The sequence below is a fragment of the Arachis hypogaea genome, chromosome 4 (assembly GCF_003086295.3).
Source record: "Arachis hypogaea cultivar Tifrunner chromosome 4, arahy.Tifrunner.gnm2.J5K5, whole genome shotgun sequence".
Classification (NCBI taxonomy): Eukaryota; Viridiplantae; Streptophyta; class Magnoliopsida; order Fabales; family Fabaceae; genus Arachis; species Arachis hypogaea.
The window spans coordinates 33061830-33079216 of NC_092039.1; the positions used below are offsets into that span (position 1 = coordinate 33061830).

General features: G+C 35.1%; 1 protein-coding gene across 1 annotated transcript; it reads right to left on the bottom strand.

Annotated features, from left to right (window-relative positions):
* Positions 1–3360: 3360 nt before the first annotated feature.
* LOC112796634 (L-ascorbate oxidase homolog) lies at positions 3361–5403 on the bottom strand. Its single transcript, XM_025839186.2, has 2 exons — positions 3891–5403; positions 3361–3793 (listed from the first exon to the last, which is right to left on the bottom strand). The coding sequence occupies exons 1-2, from the start codon at positions 5243–5245 to the stop codon at positions 3493–3495; spliced, it is 1656 nt and encodes a 551-aa protein (XP_025694971.1). The 5' UTR covers positions 5246–5403; the 3' UTR covers positions 3361–3492.
* Positions 5404–17387: the final 11984 nt, after the last annotated feature.

The following is a 17387-nucleotide window of genomic DNA, read 5'->3' on the forward strand; positions in this document are numbered from 1 at the left end:
CTAAGACCACACTAAGTTTCATAAATGAAACAAGATCCTCCATTAGAAATTTGGAGGCACAAGTGGGTTAGCTGATTAAGAGAGTTACAGAAACTCCTCCTAGCACTCTCCCAAGCAATATAGAAGAAAATTCCAAGAGAGAGTGCAAGGCCATAACCACGTCCAACATGGCCGAACCTGTGGAGGAGGGAAAGGTAGTGATCCCCAGTGAGGAAGACCTCATGGGACGTCCACTGACCACTAGGGAGTTCCCCTCTGAGGAACCAAAGGAATTTGAGACTCATACAGAGACCATAGAGATTTCATTGAACCTACTTTTGCCATTCATGAGCTCTAATGAGTATTCTTCCTCTGAAGAGGATGAAGATATTACTGAAGAGCAAGTTGCTAAGTACCTTGGAGCAATCATGAAGCTGAATGCTAAGTTATTTGGCAATGAGATGTGGGAGGATGAACCTCCATTGTTCATTAATGAACTAAATACCTTGGCTCAGCTAAAGATACCTCAAAAGAAACCAGATCTCAAAAGATTCTTAATACCTTGCACCATTGGCACCATGACCTTTGAGAAGGCTCTGTGTGACCTAGGGTCAAGTGTAAACCTCATGCCACTCTCTGTAATGGAGAAACTAGGTATCTTCGAGGTACAAGCTGCAAGAATCTCACTGAAAATGGCAGACAATTTAAGGAAATAGGCTTATGGACTTGTAGAGGATGTCTTAATGAAGGTTGAAGGCCTTTACATCCCTGCTGACTTCATAATCCTGGACACTGGGAAGAATAAGGATGAATCCATCATCCTTGGCAGACCTTCCTAGCCACAGCAAAAGCTGTGATTGATATTGACAGAGGAGAGTTGGTCCTTCAAGTGAATGAGGACTACCTTGTGTTTAAAACTCAAGGATCTCCTTCTGTACAAATGGAGAAGAAGAGGAATGAAATAACCACTCAAATCGTCAAGATAATTAATCCACCACAAATTGAAGCTCCATTTATTAAGGGTCTGTCGCTAGCCAATAAATTGCTACATACACAACGTGGGATTCGAATCTTTAATACTTATTTAAGCAGAGGAATGAAATAACCACTCAACTAACTCAAATTAGTTAAGATAAATACTAATTATTTTTTTATATTTTTAACATTAAAAATCGTCAAATTTTTATTTTAATTATAACTTCGTAAAATATTTAGAATGGTAATTATTATATATATTTTCTGATTAATTTTCTTTAAACAAAAACTTCAATTATTTTTTGTTAGGTATGGCAAACGGGCCAAAATCTGCTGAGTCGGCCCGTGCAATTAGCCAAAGGCAGGTCAATTTAGAAATTTGATACCGCCATAATAAAAAAGTGTGCCTAACTAACACTGCCTAACCCATAAATTTTGACAGGTTTCGGCGGGACGGAGCAGACTTACCTAGCAGGCCCTCCATTCTATTATTTTGCTTCCAAAAACTTGGTTAATATTTATATTTATTAGATATTTAGAATTATAAAAATTTTAATATTTGTGAATTTAAAAATTATAATTTTTTTTGTTTTTAGAAATTATAAGTTAATTGAAATATTTGAAAAATTATATATTTTTTAATATTTAATGGTTTAAAAAAATAAAAAACATAAAAATTGGCGGGCTTGGCCTGACGATCCGCCATTAGGTGGGACGAGGTAAAAATTTGGGACCGCCTTATTAGGCGGGCCGTAGGGAGGGCTTTTGGCAGAACGGGACGGAATAGGACGGACTAGTCTGTTTGCCACTCGTCCACCCCTAATATTTATGTATTATCTCATACAGTACACTAAAACGTATACTGATATTATTAAAGTTTTAGTTTTCGTCTTAAAAAATTTTAGTCCTCTATGTTTGCATTTTTTGAAGCTATTAAAAGAATTGAAATTTTGTATCACAAGATTGAAATTTTAATTTTAATCTTTGACCACTAAACATAATACTGAATTATAGTATTATTAAAGTTTTAGTTTATGTTTCAAAATATTTCAGTTCTCTATTTTTATATTTTTACTAAAAGAACTAAATTTTGTATTACAAAACTAAAATTTTTTAATTATTAAATATAATACTTGACTACCAAACATAATAAATTTCAATCCTCAAATTTTAATTTCACACTCTACAAGCCAAAGCTATCTAAGTGAGATCAAAGACATACAATGGACTAAAATATAAATGATGCTAGTAATTATATGGATGAAGATGTAATTTTGACGCAAGAAATACAGGTCAATATCGTATGAACGCTGGGAAGTTATTGGCAAGATTGATGAAAATTTATGTAGACAATGATATTGACTATTGAGGGTATTTTAGCTAAGCATTTGATGTCAGGATAGCAGCCTTTTAATGGTTATTTTATTATAATAACTGTTATAGGTTCTGATGTCTCCAACTCTCCATGGATACTTCTTTTGGCAATTTCTATGAAGCAATGAAAAATTTTCACAGCTGAAGAAGGGCTTAGACCAAAAAGAATGATATCACGCTTCTAAAGTAACAGTTTGTAACTCTAATACACTCGAAGACAATTTTATAACAAAATTAAGATTATTACGGAGTAATTACGGTATACGACGATACAAAAAGTGATTATAATAAAAAAATAAAATTATTACGATGCAATAATATTTATTAATATAAAAACTAAAATTTATTACAAATTTATAATAATTTTTTGGTTGTAAAATATTTTTTTATAATAATATAATTTATTATGTCATGAAATTTATCACAAAATATAACGTAATTTTATAATATTTTTTATTCCTTTAGTTATAAAAATAACGTTTATTTTGTAACAAATTTTTTTAATACGGATTATATATATATAAATTTGTCAAATTTTATTTATTTTTGATTAATTGATATATTAATTAATTTATTAGCTAAATCAATATTTTATAATATATATAACTAATTCAGACATTTTATATTTTAGCGAATATTATTTTAAAATAAAAAATATCAAAGTTAGTTCCACAAATTTAACTACAAATTAATTTTATCAATTTTTCAACTAATATGCAACGATTCTAATAAAAACTAGTTATCGACTATTATATATTATTTTATATAAAAGTTACTTTAAAAAAAAACTTTTATTAATTTTAAATATCAACAACAAATATAATTTAAACAAGAGTTAAACCTAGTTTTAAAATATTAGAATGTTACAGATAATATTTTTTAGAGATTTTTTTCGCGCACGACAGAATTTTTTGGATATTGAATTAATAGATAATTCTAAAAATTACTAAAACTCTTTAAAAATTATGTTCAAATGCATATACTGTCTAAATATTTTCATTGTCAGTGCAATATTAAAAAATTCACATGAACTTGTTGAATTTTCAACTAAAATTTCATTCAAATAGAGTTTTTTTTGGCACAATAAAGAAATACAAAAAATTTTATTTTGTACACTAAAATTTAGTGTACACCTAGTATAATGTAATGGTAAGAAATAATAGCTTAGTGATAAACTGGAGCTGGAACTGGCATATCCTTTACGATACCGCAGACTTGCTGGGTGAGGGGAAGGTTGTACTCATCCCTCAAGGACTTTTCTGGTGACAAAACGCTAACGTACATCTGTTGTCCCAAGTAGCGGTTTTCGGCATTCTCAGACCTCAAGTTCCACATTCCGGCGTTGTCGAATGTCAACAAAATGGCGGACCATGAGTTAGGGAACACTTGCACGGTGTGCCTGCTCACAGCATCAAGAAGATTGTAGCTCTCCCTCTTGTCTGGGCTCCACCTTCCTTCCTCCATGCTACACAAGAAATATGTAATTTATTCGTCAGGAAATCTGAATTTGATGTATTTGTATATAAAATACATGTATTATTAGCCGATTGAGTGATACTTACCCGACAAGGAAGAATGAGTAACCGTCAAGGTTGTAGGACTGGACGGACACGGTGGGGTTCTCAAAGACGATCTCAACGAAATCCCTGAAGGTGGCGTTGAGGACATTAGGGGCGACGGTGATCTTGTTGATGTATTCATCGGGGCTGTCGCTGATGAGGTTGTACTGGAAGACCTTGTCAGCAACACCGTAGTACTGAGCGAGCTTGAGTGGAGTCTCGGGATCAACATGGGAAACGCCATTGATGGCATACCTGAGCTTGCCACTATCATCCCTGGCAACAGAGTTAACGATCTTGATAGTGCGAGTGATGTTGATCTGACCGTAGTGGTAAGATCCCTGAGGGTTAGGCCTGGCAGCGCTAGCGGTAAGGTTCCACCTGAATGTCCTGAACTGGTTGAGAGACCAGAACCAGGTGATGGGAGCAAGTGGAAGGAACAATGAAGCGTGTTTCTTGGCTCCTTCGTAGCTAATGATGGCTTTTCCCTCAAGGATGTAAGGAGTGAAGCGAGTTGAGGCAATAACGGCGTATTCCCTTGGCTCCTGGTTGGCGGTGATGAGAACGGTGAAGCACTGTCCGACGTGGACGTCGAGAGACTCGTAGGCGTTCTGGACGGTGTGTGAGCCTTCAGTCTCAACAAGTGTCATGGGATGACCTTGGATTCTGAAGTTCAATGAGTCTTTGCTACCAACGTTGCAGATTCTCAATTTGTAGGTCTTTCCAGGCTTCATTGTGAATTGTGGTTTGTTGTCTCCATGCAAATGTTTGACATTTTCACCGTTGATAAGGACACCATTAGGCATTCCGAGGGAGCCGCCATTGTCAAGGATCTGCTTCAAGGCCGTGTGGCTCTTGGCGTAGTAGTCACCAATGAGGAACCAGTGCTCAGCCTCGGGATCTGGGTACGGAACTGGGATCAACAACCTGCTGAAGATTCTGAGACCACCAATACCACCAGCGGTTCTGTGGAGGCCAAGGCTTGGGTAGTAGAAGTAGGTACCAATTTGGTCCTTGACCTGGAACTTGTAGGTGAAGTTGGTGCCAGGAAGGATGGGGCACATGGTACCTGGGGTACCTTCTTGCCATGAGTTCTTCCTGTGTTGGATTCCGTGCCAGGTGAAGAGGAGTGGCTCGTCGAGGTTGTTGAAGACATTGACAACGATGTTGTTGTTGCTGGAGCAGTTGATTTCAGGGCCAGGGAATTGGTCGTTGATGAGGATAGCTTGTTTTGGAGCACCGAATGGAGAAATGGTGCCATAAGAGACATTCCATGTGTAGTAGACATATGGATCTTCAGCAATCACAGTTGCTGCAAAGAGGCAAAGCATCACCACTGAAATAGCTGCACGAGCCATTTCTAAAGATATATATTTCTCTCTTTTGGTGATTTTTTCCCCTCTTTTATTATATATTATTCTCTTACAGGCAAGGAAAGATCAACTCTTTTGTGAGTATCTCCCTCCTTGCCTTATTGATAGTGGGAAGAAGCTAAGAGATAGATGAATGTTTTTCTTCTTCTGATTTGGTTAGTGCCTTGCCCCTTCCCTTTTATACACCTTTTGGGGTGAATACTTGCCATTGGTTTCTTCCCAGGTTGTGCTTGGTTCTCCTTGCACTTCGCTCCACCATAATATATATAGTCATTACGGTTTTATGTTTGCTTATTATTAGTCTTCCGTATGAGTTGTTAAGCGTATAAATTGTTATAAATTGATTTCTTTTCTTAAGATTGAAATGCAAATGTTATGATTGTTCCCATGTCAAATATAAAATATTTAGTTTCAGTTCAAGATTCATGTTAAATATAAATTATTATTATTTTTTGGTGTTCATATTATCAAAACTAATTAAGATGGTGAATTATATTTATAATTAAATTATGTTTAAAATCTTCACTAGCATCACATATAGATTTTTCTTTAAAAAAATAAGAAACTCTTAGTTGAAAAATTAAAAACCATTTGTGTATTAGTGTAAAGTAAATTTATAATAATTTTTTACTTGTAAATTATTTTTTGTAATAATATGATTTATTGTGTCATAAAATTTTGTTATAGAATATAACTTAATTTTGTAATATTTTTTATTCATAGCTATAAAAACATAACCTTTATTTTACAATAATTTTTTTTAATATAAATTACACATATAATTTGTCAAATTTTATTTATTTTTTATTAATTAATATATTAATTAATTTATTGACCAAATATATTTTATAATATATAATAAGATAAATAATTCAAACATTTAATATTTTAACGAATATTATTTTAACAAAGTCAACCACAAGTTAACTCTACAAATTTTATATAAATTAATGTCATCAATATATCAATGAATTTTGCTAAAAAGACAACGAGAAATGAATCTTAACAATGTGTACAATAGACTAGTTATTTAACCCAATAAAAAAAATCAACCCCACAAATTATCCTTAATTTTAAAAACACCCGTTCAGTTTTTTTACCAAACCAAACATCCAAACCCTTTCAGATTGATTTTCACACAAATCCTTTTCCTTCTCCAGCGGGCATCCCTCCCCCCTCCTATCGTTCTTCATTAACCCTCCTACCTCAGAAGCATCGAAGACACATCTAACCACCCACACCTTCGACCTCAGTTCACCCCCCTCTGGCATCTGTCCGTCCCCGTCGCTGGCAGCCAACAGCTCGGACGGCTCCCGTTTTTGGTAGCGGGTCTCCTGTGTGATCCGCCGAACGCCTTCTTCATCGTCCCTGTCTCGCATCGCAGCTACCTTGGTCCCCACTCTCTCGTAGGCCGATACCCATCCCGGGGTTCGGTTCCTGCGTCTGCCTCCCTACCTTCCCAACCCATCAACGCTGTGACCGCTGAATAGGTAGTTGCTGAGTTAGTTCTTTGTTCATAACTGAGAATAGCATGGTTGGAGTTTGACTGTATTAGAACGTAGCGAATAAGTTGTTGTTGTTGATGGTGGTGTTGGATTTTAATTAAGAATGTAATAATTTTATTAGATATTTAGTATCAATTAAAGCAGATGTTCATTTTACTATGTATGCAGATAGTTTGTTTATTCAAAAAGTGAATATTTATTTTACTTATAGTATTTATCTTTTGCTTGATTTGCTGAATTCTGCATGTACATGCTCCACTAGTTTCTTTTGTTAAGTGGTTTTAGAATAATGGAGAAAAATTGGATTAAACTTAGTTTATGTTTTCTTGAATTGAAATTAGGTTTGAGTTAGGCTATTTAAACATGGTGCACGGATGAAATTTAGGCTAATTTGTTAGATGTTTATTATCAACTAAAGAGGATGTTCATTTTACTATGTATGCGGATGTTCATTTTATTCTGCGTTGGAATTGAGTTTTACTTTGTGTTATTGGTTATAGTGAAAGTAATAATTTAGTTATGCTTTTTTGAGGTTAAAAATTTTCTCCATAGATTGTTGATTATATTCTAAAGCTTTGGGTTAATGAGCTCTTGTTACAACTAGTAATTGATATGCCTGAAAATTGAGCTGTGTTCCTATTTTCTAGTGCACATCAGCTATCGGATAGGTTACAAAATTAAAGAGAAAGGAAGAGAAAGAAGGATCATAGGTATAATCTCTAGAAGCCAAAATATTGGAGAAAGATTACAAGTAGAGAGCTCCTGACAAGCTTCCTTAGCTTAGTCTTGAAGAGCTTAATACTGTCATCAAGATGCAGCATTTCTTGAAGATTCTTCTTATTTTAACACACACTTTTAAATATTGATGACTAACTGCTGACTTTCTAGTATTTCTCTAAACTATAAATTATATATCTCGTGTAAATTTTATGTAAAAAAAATTTCTTTTAATTTTAAATTAAGACTTTATTTGTCTATTAAGTTAATATTAATGCTTACAAGAATCGTATTTTAATCTCTAATTCCCAAACCATAAAACAAAAGAAACATGTGGAGCATGGGTATGCAAAAACTAGAAAATTAAGTAAAGGACAAACGATATACCCAAAATAAAGATTCACTTTAGAAAGAAAAGAACAATTCGCATACACAGTAAAATGAACATCCACATTAGTTGATAAGAAACAACTAAGCAATTGACCAAAAATACCACTCGTGCATCATGTTTAAATGGCGTAACTAAAACCCAACTTGAATTCAATCAAATTAAACTAAATCTAATTCAACCTATATAATAAAAAAACTTGCGAGGCATGTGCAAACAAAATGCAAAAAATCAAGTAAAAGACAAATGGTATACCCAAAATAACCATCTACTTTAGAATGAAAAGAACCATCTGCAATTATAGTAAAATGAACATCCGACTTAGTTTAAATGGCTAAAGAAAAATACAATTTAGTATTTGTTTTACAAACCTAAATGTCATTAACACTACTATTTATGTCATTGTCTCAACCGACATAGAAAGAGGGAGTGAAGAGCTTGACTCAAGGTTGGGATTGAACAAGGCCTAGTTAGTTAAGATGGTGATCAATATAATCCGGGTGGTCGACATGCCTTGGGCGCTCCGGCCGTCTCCATAGACCATCCGAACCCCTGACCAAGCCCTTGTTCATGTCCTGCCACCACACCGGCGGCATTGAGTGTTCGTCTTTCACAAAGTCACAGTTCTTGTTCACCAATGCAACGTCCCTCCCAGTCGTTGACTTAAATCCAAGGTTGCTCTCCTGGTATCTGTACTTACATTCACCTTAATGAAAGCTAATAAGGTTTTGATTTAAGAGCAGTGAATTAAAAATATAGTTATCTACCCAGGATTTATAACAATTACATAACTATATTACTCTTAATATGCCTTTCGTTTAAAATACATATAAATATATGTCACAGACTTTATCCCTTGTATAATGCCCTATGAAACTAATTTTATTAAGGTAAATCAAGAATGACTAATATAAGGCAATCAAAATAAAAAGCATCAAACTTAAAACAGAGGTATATTAAGATAAATAAAAAGCATCAACACCTTGATCACTTTTTGAGGCTAGCATCCATGTCTAAGCTAGATCATCCATTTGATCGTGAAAGCATCAGAAGAATCCTCATACAAACTGTAAGTACTTCCAAATGTCAAAAATGATCACTAAAATACTGGCTCTCATTAGAACCCGGTGATTTTCAGCTATTCCTTGCAGGGTGCCACTAATCTTCTCTATACGCAATTGTAATACAAGATCTGTCATTGGCATCAACTAGTTCTAGGGGAGTTAAATTTGTTACTTTATCAATACCTATTAAACCGCCACAAGGGATCCTGTTTCCTTCACATACCTGTAATAACTTTTTGTAAAATAGCAACAGCGCTTGGAATTAGGATGGACAACATCTAGGCTCTTTTAAGGAAATAACTCATTAGTAGTTGCTAAGTGGCTTTTTTTTTGAAATCTTCTTTAAAAACAGAGAATGAACATCCAATTTAGTGCTTCATAAAATTTCATAAAATTATGACGAAAAAAAGGGAGAAATGATGATCATTTTGAATGCGGCAGTGACTGACGAAGATACAATCGCAAGGGGAAGACGGCTGCGGCGGTGAATTGCGAATTGCGAGTGGAAGGGCGACGCAGTGGTGGCGGCTCCGCGAATCGCGATTGGAAGGACACAAGAGTTCATGAACGGCAGTGGCTGCGGTTTTTTCCATCATGGCAGAAGGGCGACTAGTTGCCGAATGATGGCGTGGCGGCGTGGTGGCATGTTGCTGTCCTTCGCGCCCCTTCTGCGTTAATGGCGGTGGCTGTGGCGGTCGGGTTGTTAGGAGTAAGGCGGCATGGCGTTGGGGGTTTGACGGAAAGGGATTAGGGTTTGAGGAAGAGGGATTGGATACTAAACAGGGAGAACAGATTCCTTTTATACGATGATTTTTTTTATTTTTTCAAAATTTGAATTTTGAAATTAATTAACTTAATTATTATTTGATGTTCATTTTAATTTTACTCCTATTATACACATTGTACACTAAATTTATTGATTCTTCATACTTTCTCTATATGAAAATGTTCTTAAGTCTTGTTATTAACGTGTTGTTATCGTTTTGGCATCCCTATAAGAATTAAAAGCAACATATACCATTAATTACAATTTCACAAGATGTACCCACCTTTATTCAAAATTGTTAAAAAATTTTGGCATATAAAATATCTCCTAATACTTAGATATTTCTACCATTCTACTTTTTTTTTTTATCGAAAACAAGTAATTCATCACTCATTTTTCAATTATTACACAACTAATAATTTTATCAAATCAAATAATAGAATATTTGTCATTTTTCAGTCATAATACAACCAAAGTATAACTAATTGATCCATGTGCAATTAAATATATACTAATAATATAATAACTATACATGTACTAATATATAATAAAACCATAAACAATTTTACATAATACTATTATACATAATAAATTAGAGTAAACTATTAAAATAGTATTCGAAAGTTCGTATCACTGATAAAATGAACTCTAAAAGATGTTAACGATAAATAAGTCAGTCTCGAAAGATTTAAAAACACGACAAAAAGAACTAGATATTAAATATATATTCTAAGAAAGACTTTAGAGATCAAAGTTTGATACAAATTTTTGCAGCCATTATTAGAAAAATAAAATATATTCATCCTAAATATTTGATAATTTTTTTTCAAGTAAATGGTTTTAGAAAATTTTTATTGCGAATCACCATTTTTATTAAAAAATAAAAAGAAAAATTTAGAGATCAAGTTTTTTTCTAATTTTTTTTGCACCTTCTTAATATTTATTTTGATAAAAAAATTAAAATTTTGTTACCTACAAAAAATATAATGTTTATTGATTCTTTTTGTGGTATTTTAAAATTATTTAGGGACTATTTTATCAATAATGTAACGTCTCTGTTTTTTAGTTATGTTTATTATTTAATTAATTAAATTTATAATAATTTGAATTCTAACTTTATAGTAAAATACTAGAAGATAATGCACTTACAAAACTAACCTATCTAAAAAATATAAAAATGCTAGTTTTAGTGAATTTCTAACCGACAATAAATAACCTTTTAAGATATGGTCATAAATAATTCTATATTTACATGAAAAGATATTAAAACTAGCTTTATTCTTTAAGTTTAATGAAAAATCAAATTTAAATTAAATTAGGTAGTGTTCATACCCTGGGTCGAGCTGTCCGACCCGGGATGTTCTACTGATAAGTCGACCGACCTCTTCAGGTAAGGACAAATCCGACCTCTTCTCAAAGAGGTCGGTCAAATCACCAGAAAAGTCCGAAAAGGGCCCAAATGGAGGACCGCGCCCCAAAACCTAAGGCAGCCCAAGCCTACAGATAGAAAGGTGGTTCTCTTGAAGATAAGATGACCTCACTCAAAAGATAAAGATAAGATAAGATAACTAACTTATCTTATCTAAGAAGGTCACTCCGCGCCATTATAAATACACTGGAGCACCCAAGTATAACTCATACTCTGATCCTACTAAAACCCTGCTTAATACCCTTTCTAACTTAAGCATCAGAGTCCCTTGCAGGTACCACCACCCTCCGGTGACAAAGGATCAACACCTCCACCAAGTCCAACAAGTCGGACACGACAGCTTCGGCCACCATGCACAAGCCGGACACGTCATCTTCGATTAGTACAAAAGATCTCATTCGAGATTGACCTATAGTTTTAGGTAACCCTCGAAACAGGTAGATAAATCTGTTACAAGTTCATAGTAGAAAATCGTACTCTAACCAACGAGCCTGATATACTAATAGTATTTTACGAATATCTCAAGATGTGGTTATCCAATTGCCTTTGTTCAAAATTCGTTTTAAAGATAACTCAATTATCTATAAATTTGTGTCTAATAGCTATTTCCAAATTCAAAATATAGAAAACTCTATAAGACTTGCAAAGTGACAATTCATATTGGAGATTTCACCTAAACACGAGTTAGATTTTTCTAACATAGTCTGTACATAACTAAGAGCTATTTGAGTCATTTCTTTATCATTCTATTTCCTTTTTTTATACAAAATATTTAAGTAATCTATCTTCTCTATCTTCTATTATCTTTATAAATTGTCATTCATATATATACTTTTCCACTTCATTATAAGAAAAACCATTATCTCTTACTCTCACTCTAAACCCCTTGCCAAACTATTCACAAATTTAACTCGTATATTGTTCAAAAAGATATCCTCTCTGAACCATGCAAACTATGGAATATGGAGATTTTCTTTCTATCCAGTCAAAAATTCATACCTACATCAAAACATACACAAAGTCTAGTCATGGAACACATCTTTTTGCGCTAACGAATCATGTCTGATTGCATTGGAATATATATAGAAACTTCACTGGAAGTACGGATTTTATACTACCTTTTTATATGTCATATCTTATTTTTTAATATATATATTAGCATTGCATGTCATGATATAATGTCACTTTATTTCATACATATTATCCATTATAATAACCATCTTCTGTGTAAGACTCTAAATCTTTAGAAATTAAATAATAAGTTATTTTCGATTTATTATATTTACTCAAGATTATATTTTCAAAGATTTTTATATTAATTGGACAATTTTTCGTATTCAAAATTTAAAATTTTAGTAACTGAAAAATAATGAGAATTTTGTATGCTTTAATTTGAATATTTAGATTTTTGAACCTTATTTTATGAAAAAAATAATTTGTAATAAGTTGAAAAATAAGTAGTATTTTCAAAGCTAATTATTATATTGGGTTAAATTTGGTTTTAAATTATTACTTCATTAAAATTCCTACTTTACTAAACTCTAAAATTTCCAAAATAAAATTCTAATTTACACAACACACTACCTCACACATACTCCCTGACTTACTACCGTCACCCCCACACCCACGGAAAGAAAAAGAAAAGAAAGAAAGAAGAAAGAAAAGAGAGGAAAAGAGAGAAGAGGGAGACCGCGAGGGAAGAAAGGGGGAGGAGAGGGGAAGGATGGCACTGGTGGAGTTGGGTGCCACCATTGATGTGTGGAAAACGATCCAACACAAAACTCACCGGCAAGTGTACCGGGTCGCATCAAGTAATAATAACTCACATGAGTGAGGTCGATCCCACAGGGATTGAAGGATTGAGCAATTTTAGTTTAGTGGTTAATTTAGTCAAGCGAATCAAGTTTTGGTTGAGTGGGTTGTATTTAACAGAAGATAAATTGCTTGGAATGTAAAGGGAGAAGGGGAAATTGCAGTAAATTAAAGAACAGGAAAGTAAACTTGCTGAATCTTAAAGAACAAGAAAGCAAATGACAGAAACTTAAAGTGCAAGAAATGTAGATTGCAGTAACTTAAATGGCAAGAAATGTAAATTGCTTGAATATAAAAGGGGTTTGAGGACTGGGATTGCAGAATCTAAACAAAGAGAAATTGAATTGTTACAATTAATAGAGCAGAAATTGAATTGGAAGCAATGAGAATTCAAACAGAAATTGAAATTAAAGTGCAGCAAGGTTCACAGAAGAACCAAAAGTAAATTGGGATCTCAGGTCTCAAGAGACTAGAAAGCAAAGTCTAGATCTCTATTTGCCTTCCCAGATCCAAGTTCACAAAGCAATTGACAAGGAATTGAAGAAGAAGCAGTAAAGAGAATGTAAATTGATTCAATTATGCAGAAAAGAAACTAAAGAGTTCTTGAATGGAGATTGAGACAGAATTTTCTCAATTCTTAACACCCAAGAATCAAAACAAAGAAATTAAAAAGACCCAAGTAAGAACGAGGAAGAAGAGAGATCAATTCTCCTCCCTAATTCTCTGAAATCTCAGTGAAGACACCAAGAGAAGTTCCAAAGTGCAAAAAGAAAATTCAAAGCTCAAAGAAAGTGCAAAATTCAAAAGCAAAGCAAAAGGTTCTAATTACATCAAACTAGCTCCTATTTATACACTTTCTATTCTTGGATTTTGGGATTTGGATGGGCTTTTGATTTGGTGAAGAAATGAATTGAATTGGAATTTTAATTGAATTTTCGGCCAAAACATAATAGCTCCCAGGAGGCTGCCCTGCCCTTGTGGAGGGCAGGGCAGGATTTGGTGCGTGTTGGTGCTTGCTTGGTGCGGCTTGGTGCGGCTTGGTGCGGTCTGGTGCGCAGAACGCTGCCCTGCCCGCGCGGAGGGCAGGGCAGGAAAAATTGGTGCGCCAGATGGGTGCTTGGTGCGCTGCTTGGTGCTGCCAGATTCATACCATGGTGCGCCAGAATGGTGCCTTGGTGCCCAAGATGCTGCCCTGCCCTCGCGGAGGGCAGGGCAGAAAAATATGGTGCTGCTAGGATCGTGCTGTGGTGCGCGCTGGTGCTGCCAGGGTAGTGATTTGGTGCGCCAGAAATGTCCCTTGGTGCGCCAGATTCATACACCAACAAAATGCTGCCCTGCCCTCGCGGAGGGCAGGGCAGTGTTTCCAAAATGAAGTCCCGCGTTCGAATCCGGGCAGAAACACACGCTCAATCATTTTCCTTGGTTTCTTGGCACGGTAATGGACCTTAGTTCCTTGCTTCCTCATGGTCCCGTGTTCAACTCTTGTGGCAAGCATCATAGGCATTTTTCCTTTGATTTTCTTCCTTGGTGAGCCCGATACTGCCCTTGTGGAGGGCAGGGCAACATTTTCTTCTTCTTGATTCCAAGGCACAAATTTGTGCTCTGCCCTTGTAGTGGGCAGGGCAGAGTTGCCTTCTTTGATTTGTTCCCTTATGTTGCCCTCCTAGAGGGCAGTGTGCCCTTGTGGAGGGCAATGCTTGCCTCCCCCATTGCATGCGGCACACTTTTCCTTCCTTTGACCACGCTTCCTTCTCCTTGGGTCACGCTTTCTTTAGGCCACGCTTTTCTCTTTTATTCTTTTCTTCACCTAAAATAAACCAAAACAACCACTCCAAGTATCACTAAATTCATAAGGCTTATAAATCAATTAAAATTCAATTAAAATTAGCTTAAACCTCATGAGTTAACATTAATTTCATGGTGGTTGCTTGATTTAAAGAAGTTATGCATTTTCACTCCAAATCACTTACTTAAGATGCAAGAAAGTGCATAAAGACTAACAAAACAAATGAAATTAGCTTGAAAAATGGGTATATGATGACTTGTCATCACAACACCAAACTTAAGTCTTGCTTGTCCCCAAGCAAGCATCAAAACTAAGAGTAAATGATATGAATAAGAAAAGAACACATATCCTTATTAGGCATATAGCAGAACTTGATTTATGGAGTCTTTATGCAGACAATGACAACTCACTTATTGTTACTGTTACATAATGTACATCTTTCCTCAAAGGCTTGCTAAACTTGCTGTTATAAGACTCACTTTTTAATTCCTCCCTTGCTAACTTTTCTTGGCTCACAATACTTAACAAGCTTATTATTCTTTTGGAGGTTTGGTGTCAAATGTTGCAGTATTAGCCTTTGGCTTTATTTTCTTTTCTTTTGCTCAACATCTTTCCACCACAGACACATTGCTCACTAATTCTTCCTAGGATCATTGATGCCCAGCATCTCTTTGGATAACTAAATGTTCTGTATCTAAGTTGCTCTTTATTGTGGATTTTCAATTGGCCATCCCAAATCAGTTGATCTAAGTGACCGGGTTTTAAAATACCCCTTAGAATTTACTCATCCAAGCATATCTTAGTATAAGAACACCACAAGCATATGTCCTAGGGTCCAAGCTATTGGTGTCCAACCTTTATTATTTGTTTTTCTTTGCCATTTTGGCTTTTTCTTCTTCCTTTTCTTTCTGTTTTCGTTACCAAGGGCTTTTTCATTATTGATAAGAGTCCTTGTAACAGCAAGCTAACTCACACTTGAATGAGAATGATATTATGCAACAATTATTTCATGAGTTATGCATTTAATCAAACACATATACCACCACTAACTTCCATTCTTACTTATGCAGCATTGGATATTTCACTTTTCAATTCAAACAAATCTCTTTTATTTAAGCATATGGGAAACAAAACAAATTTAAAGCTAAGTGATGGATAACAAGCATTATGCAGATTTAGCATTTTTCTAGCTATTTATTAACTAACTAAAATGAAAAACAAAGAACAAAAATTGCATGAAGTAAAAGAAATAAATGATGGAGGCATATCATGTTTCAGACATGCATCTCCTTATTAAAGACATGAAAGAGGAAATATGAAAGAACTTTGCCACCTTCTAATGGTCATGGCTACTGCTTGATTCTCCCTTCTTCTTCTTTCTCTTCCCTATCTTGGAATAATCTCGGATCTCTTCACCAGGACATCTTCTACCCCAAACAGAATCTAAGAGTCCTGAGAGCCCAACATCTTCCAATCTTTTAAAGGTTGCCTCAGTATATTGATGATATCTTGCTTGTTGCTTGGCTAAAAATTCAGGGCATTGCTCAAATGGCTTGATCTCAGGATTGAGTGTTGGCAAATTGTGGGTCAAGTACTCCAACCTTGCTTGCATGTTTTCATCATTCTCCATTCTTTGTGCGTATCTAACTTTTCCCATGTTGTGATGAACATTCTTCCATTGATACAGGTTGTGACTATATTCCCCTGCTTTAGCTTGACTAAAATACAGCTTATCATATGATTCTTTGAATTCTTTGTATTGCTCTTTTTGTCCTTCAAGAATCTGTGCTTGAAATTCTTGCTGCTGAGTCATCATTTGTTATTGCCATCTCTCTTGTTTCTCCTCCATTTGATGCTGCCAAGCTTCTCGTTCCTCTTTTTCTTTCAAAAATTGCTCCATAAATTCTGGATGGGGCTCTAGATATTTCTCTTGGCCCCCCTGATTTTGGCCTTGTTGAGCCTGCATGAGTTGCTGAGATAGTTCTTCAATTGATCTTTGTAATTGGCTCATGTCTATGGCATCATGAGCTTGATTTCGTCCTTCCTCTCTTTGTGATCTCCTTTGTCTAGGAGCTACTACCCCTTCTTGATCTTCTTCTTCATTCATTCCCTCCATGCTCTTCTTGGTAATTCCTTTCCCTTTCTTCACTTTTGTCGTGTCCTCATCTTCAAAGATCACTTTAGCTCTCTCACATAGTCTGAGGATGGTACTTGGATGTCCAAGACTACTTGATTTGCTTGTGCTATTGGCCATATCTTGAATACTGTCGGCTATGAGTTGTGCAAGGTTGATTTCACCTCCATGTAAGATGCAGTACGTCAAGAGTGCCCGTTTGATTGTGACCCAAGAGGCGTTTCCAGTAGGAAGGATAGATCTTCTCACTATTTCATACCATCCCTTGGCTACAGGAGTAAGATTTATCCTTCTCAAGTGGCTTGGAACTCCCTTTGAATCTCTTTCCCAATCTGTATTTTCCACACATAACCCTTGCAAGATCTCATCAGGATTGTTTTCCATTTGCAATCTAGCCTCATAACTAGGCTCTGCATAAGTTATGGTTCTCAACTTTAGAGCCCTAGTGATGGCTGCTGGACTGAAGCTCACTTCAACTCCTCTGACATAACTTGTGTAGGGGGGACTATCTTTGTTTTCTTTTACA

Excerpts from the sequence above, each read along its gene's own strand:
- LOC112796634 (XM_025839186.2), bottom strand. The coding sequence starts at position 5,245 with ATGGCTCGTGCAGCTATTTCAGTGGTGATGCTTTGCCTCTTTGCAGCA. Across the intron at positions 3,794-3,890 it reads TACTCATTCTTCCTTGTCGG|CATGGAGGAAGGAAGGTGGA; the intron begins GTAAGTATCACT and ends TTTCTTGTGTAG.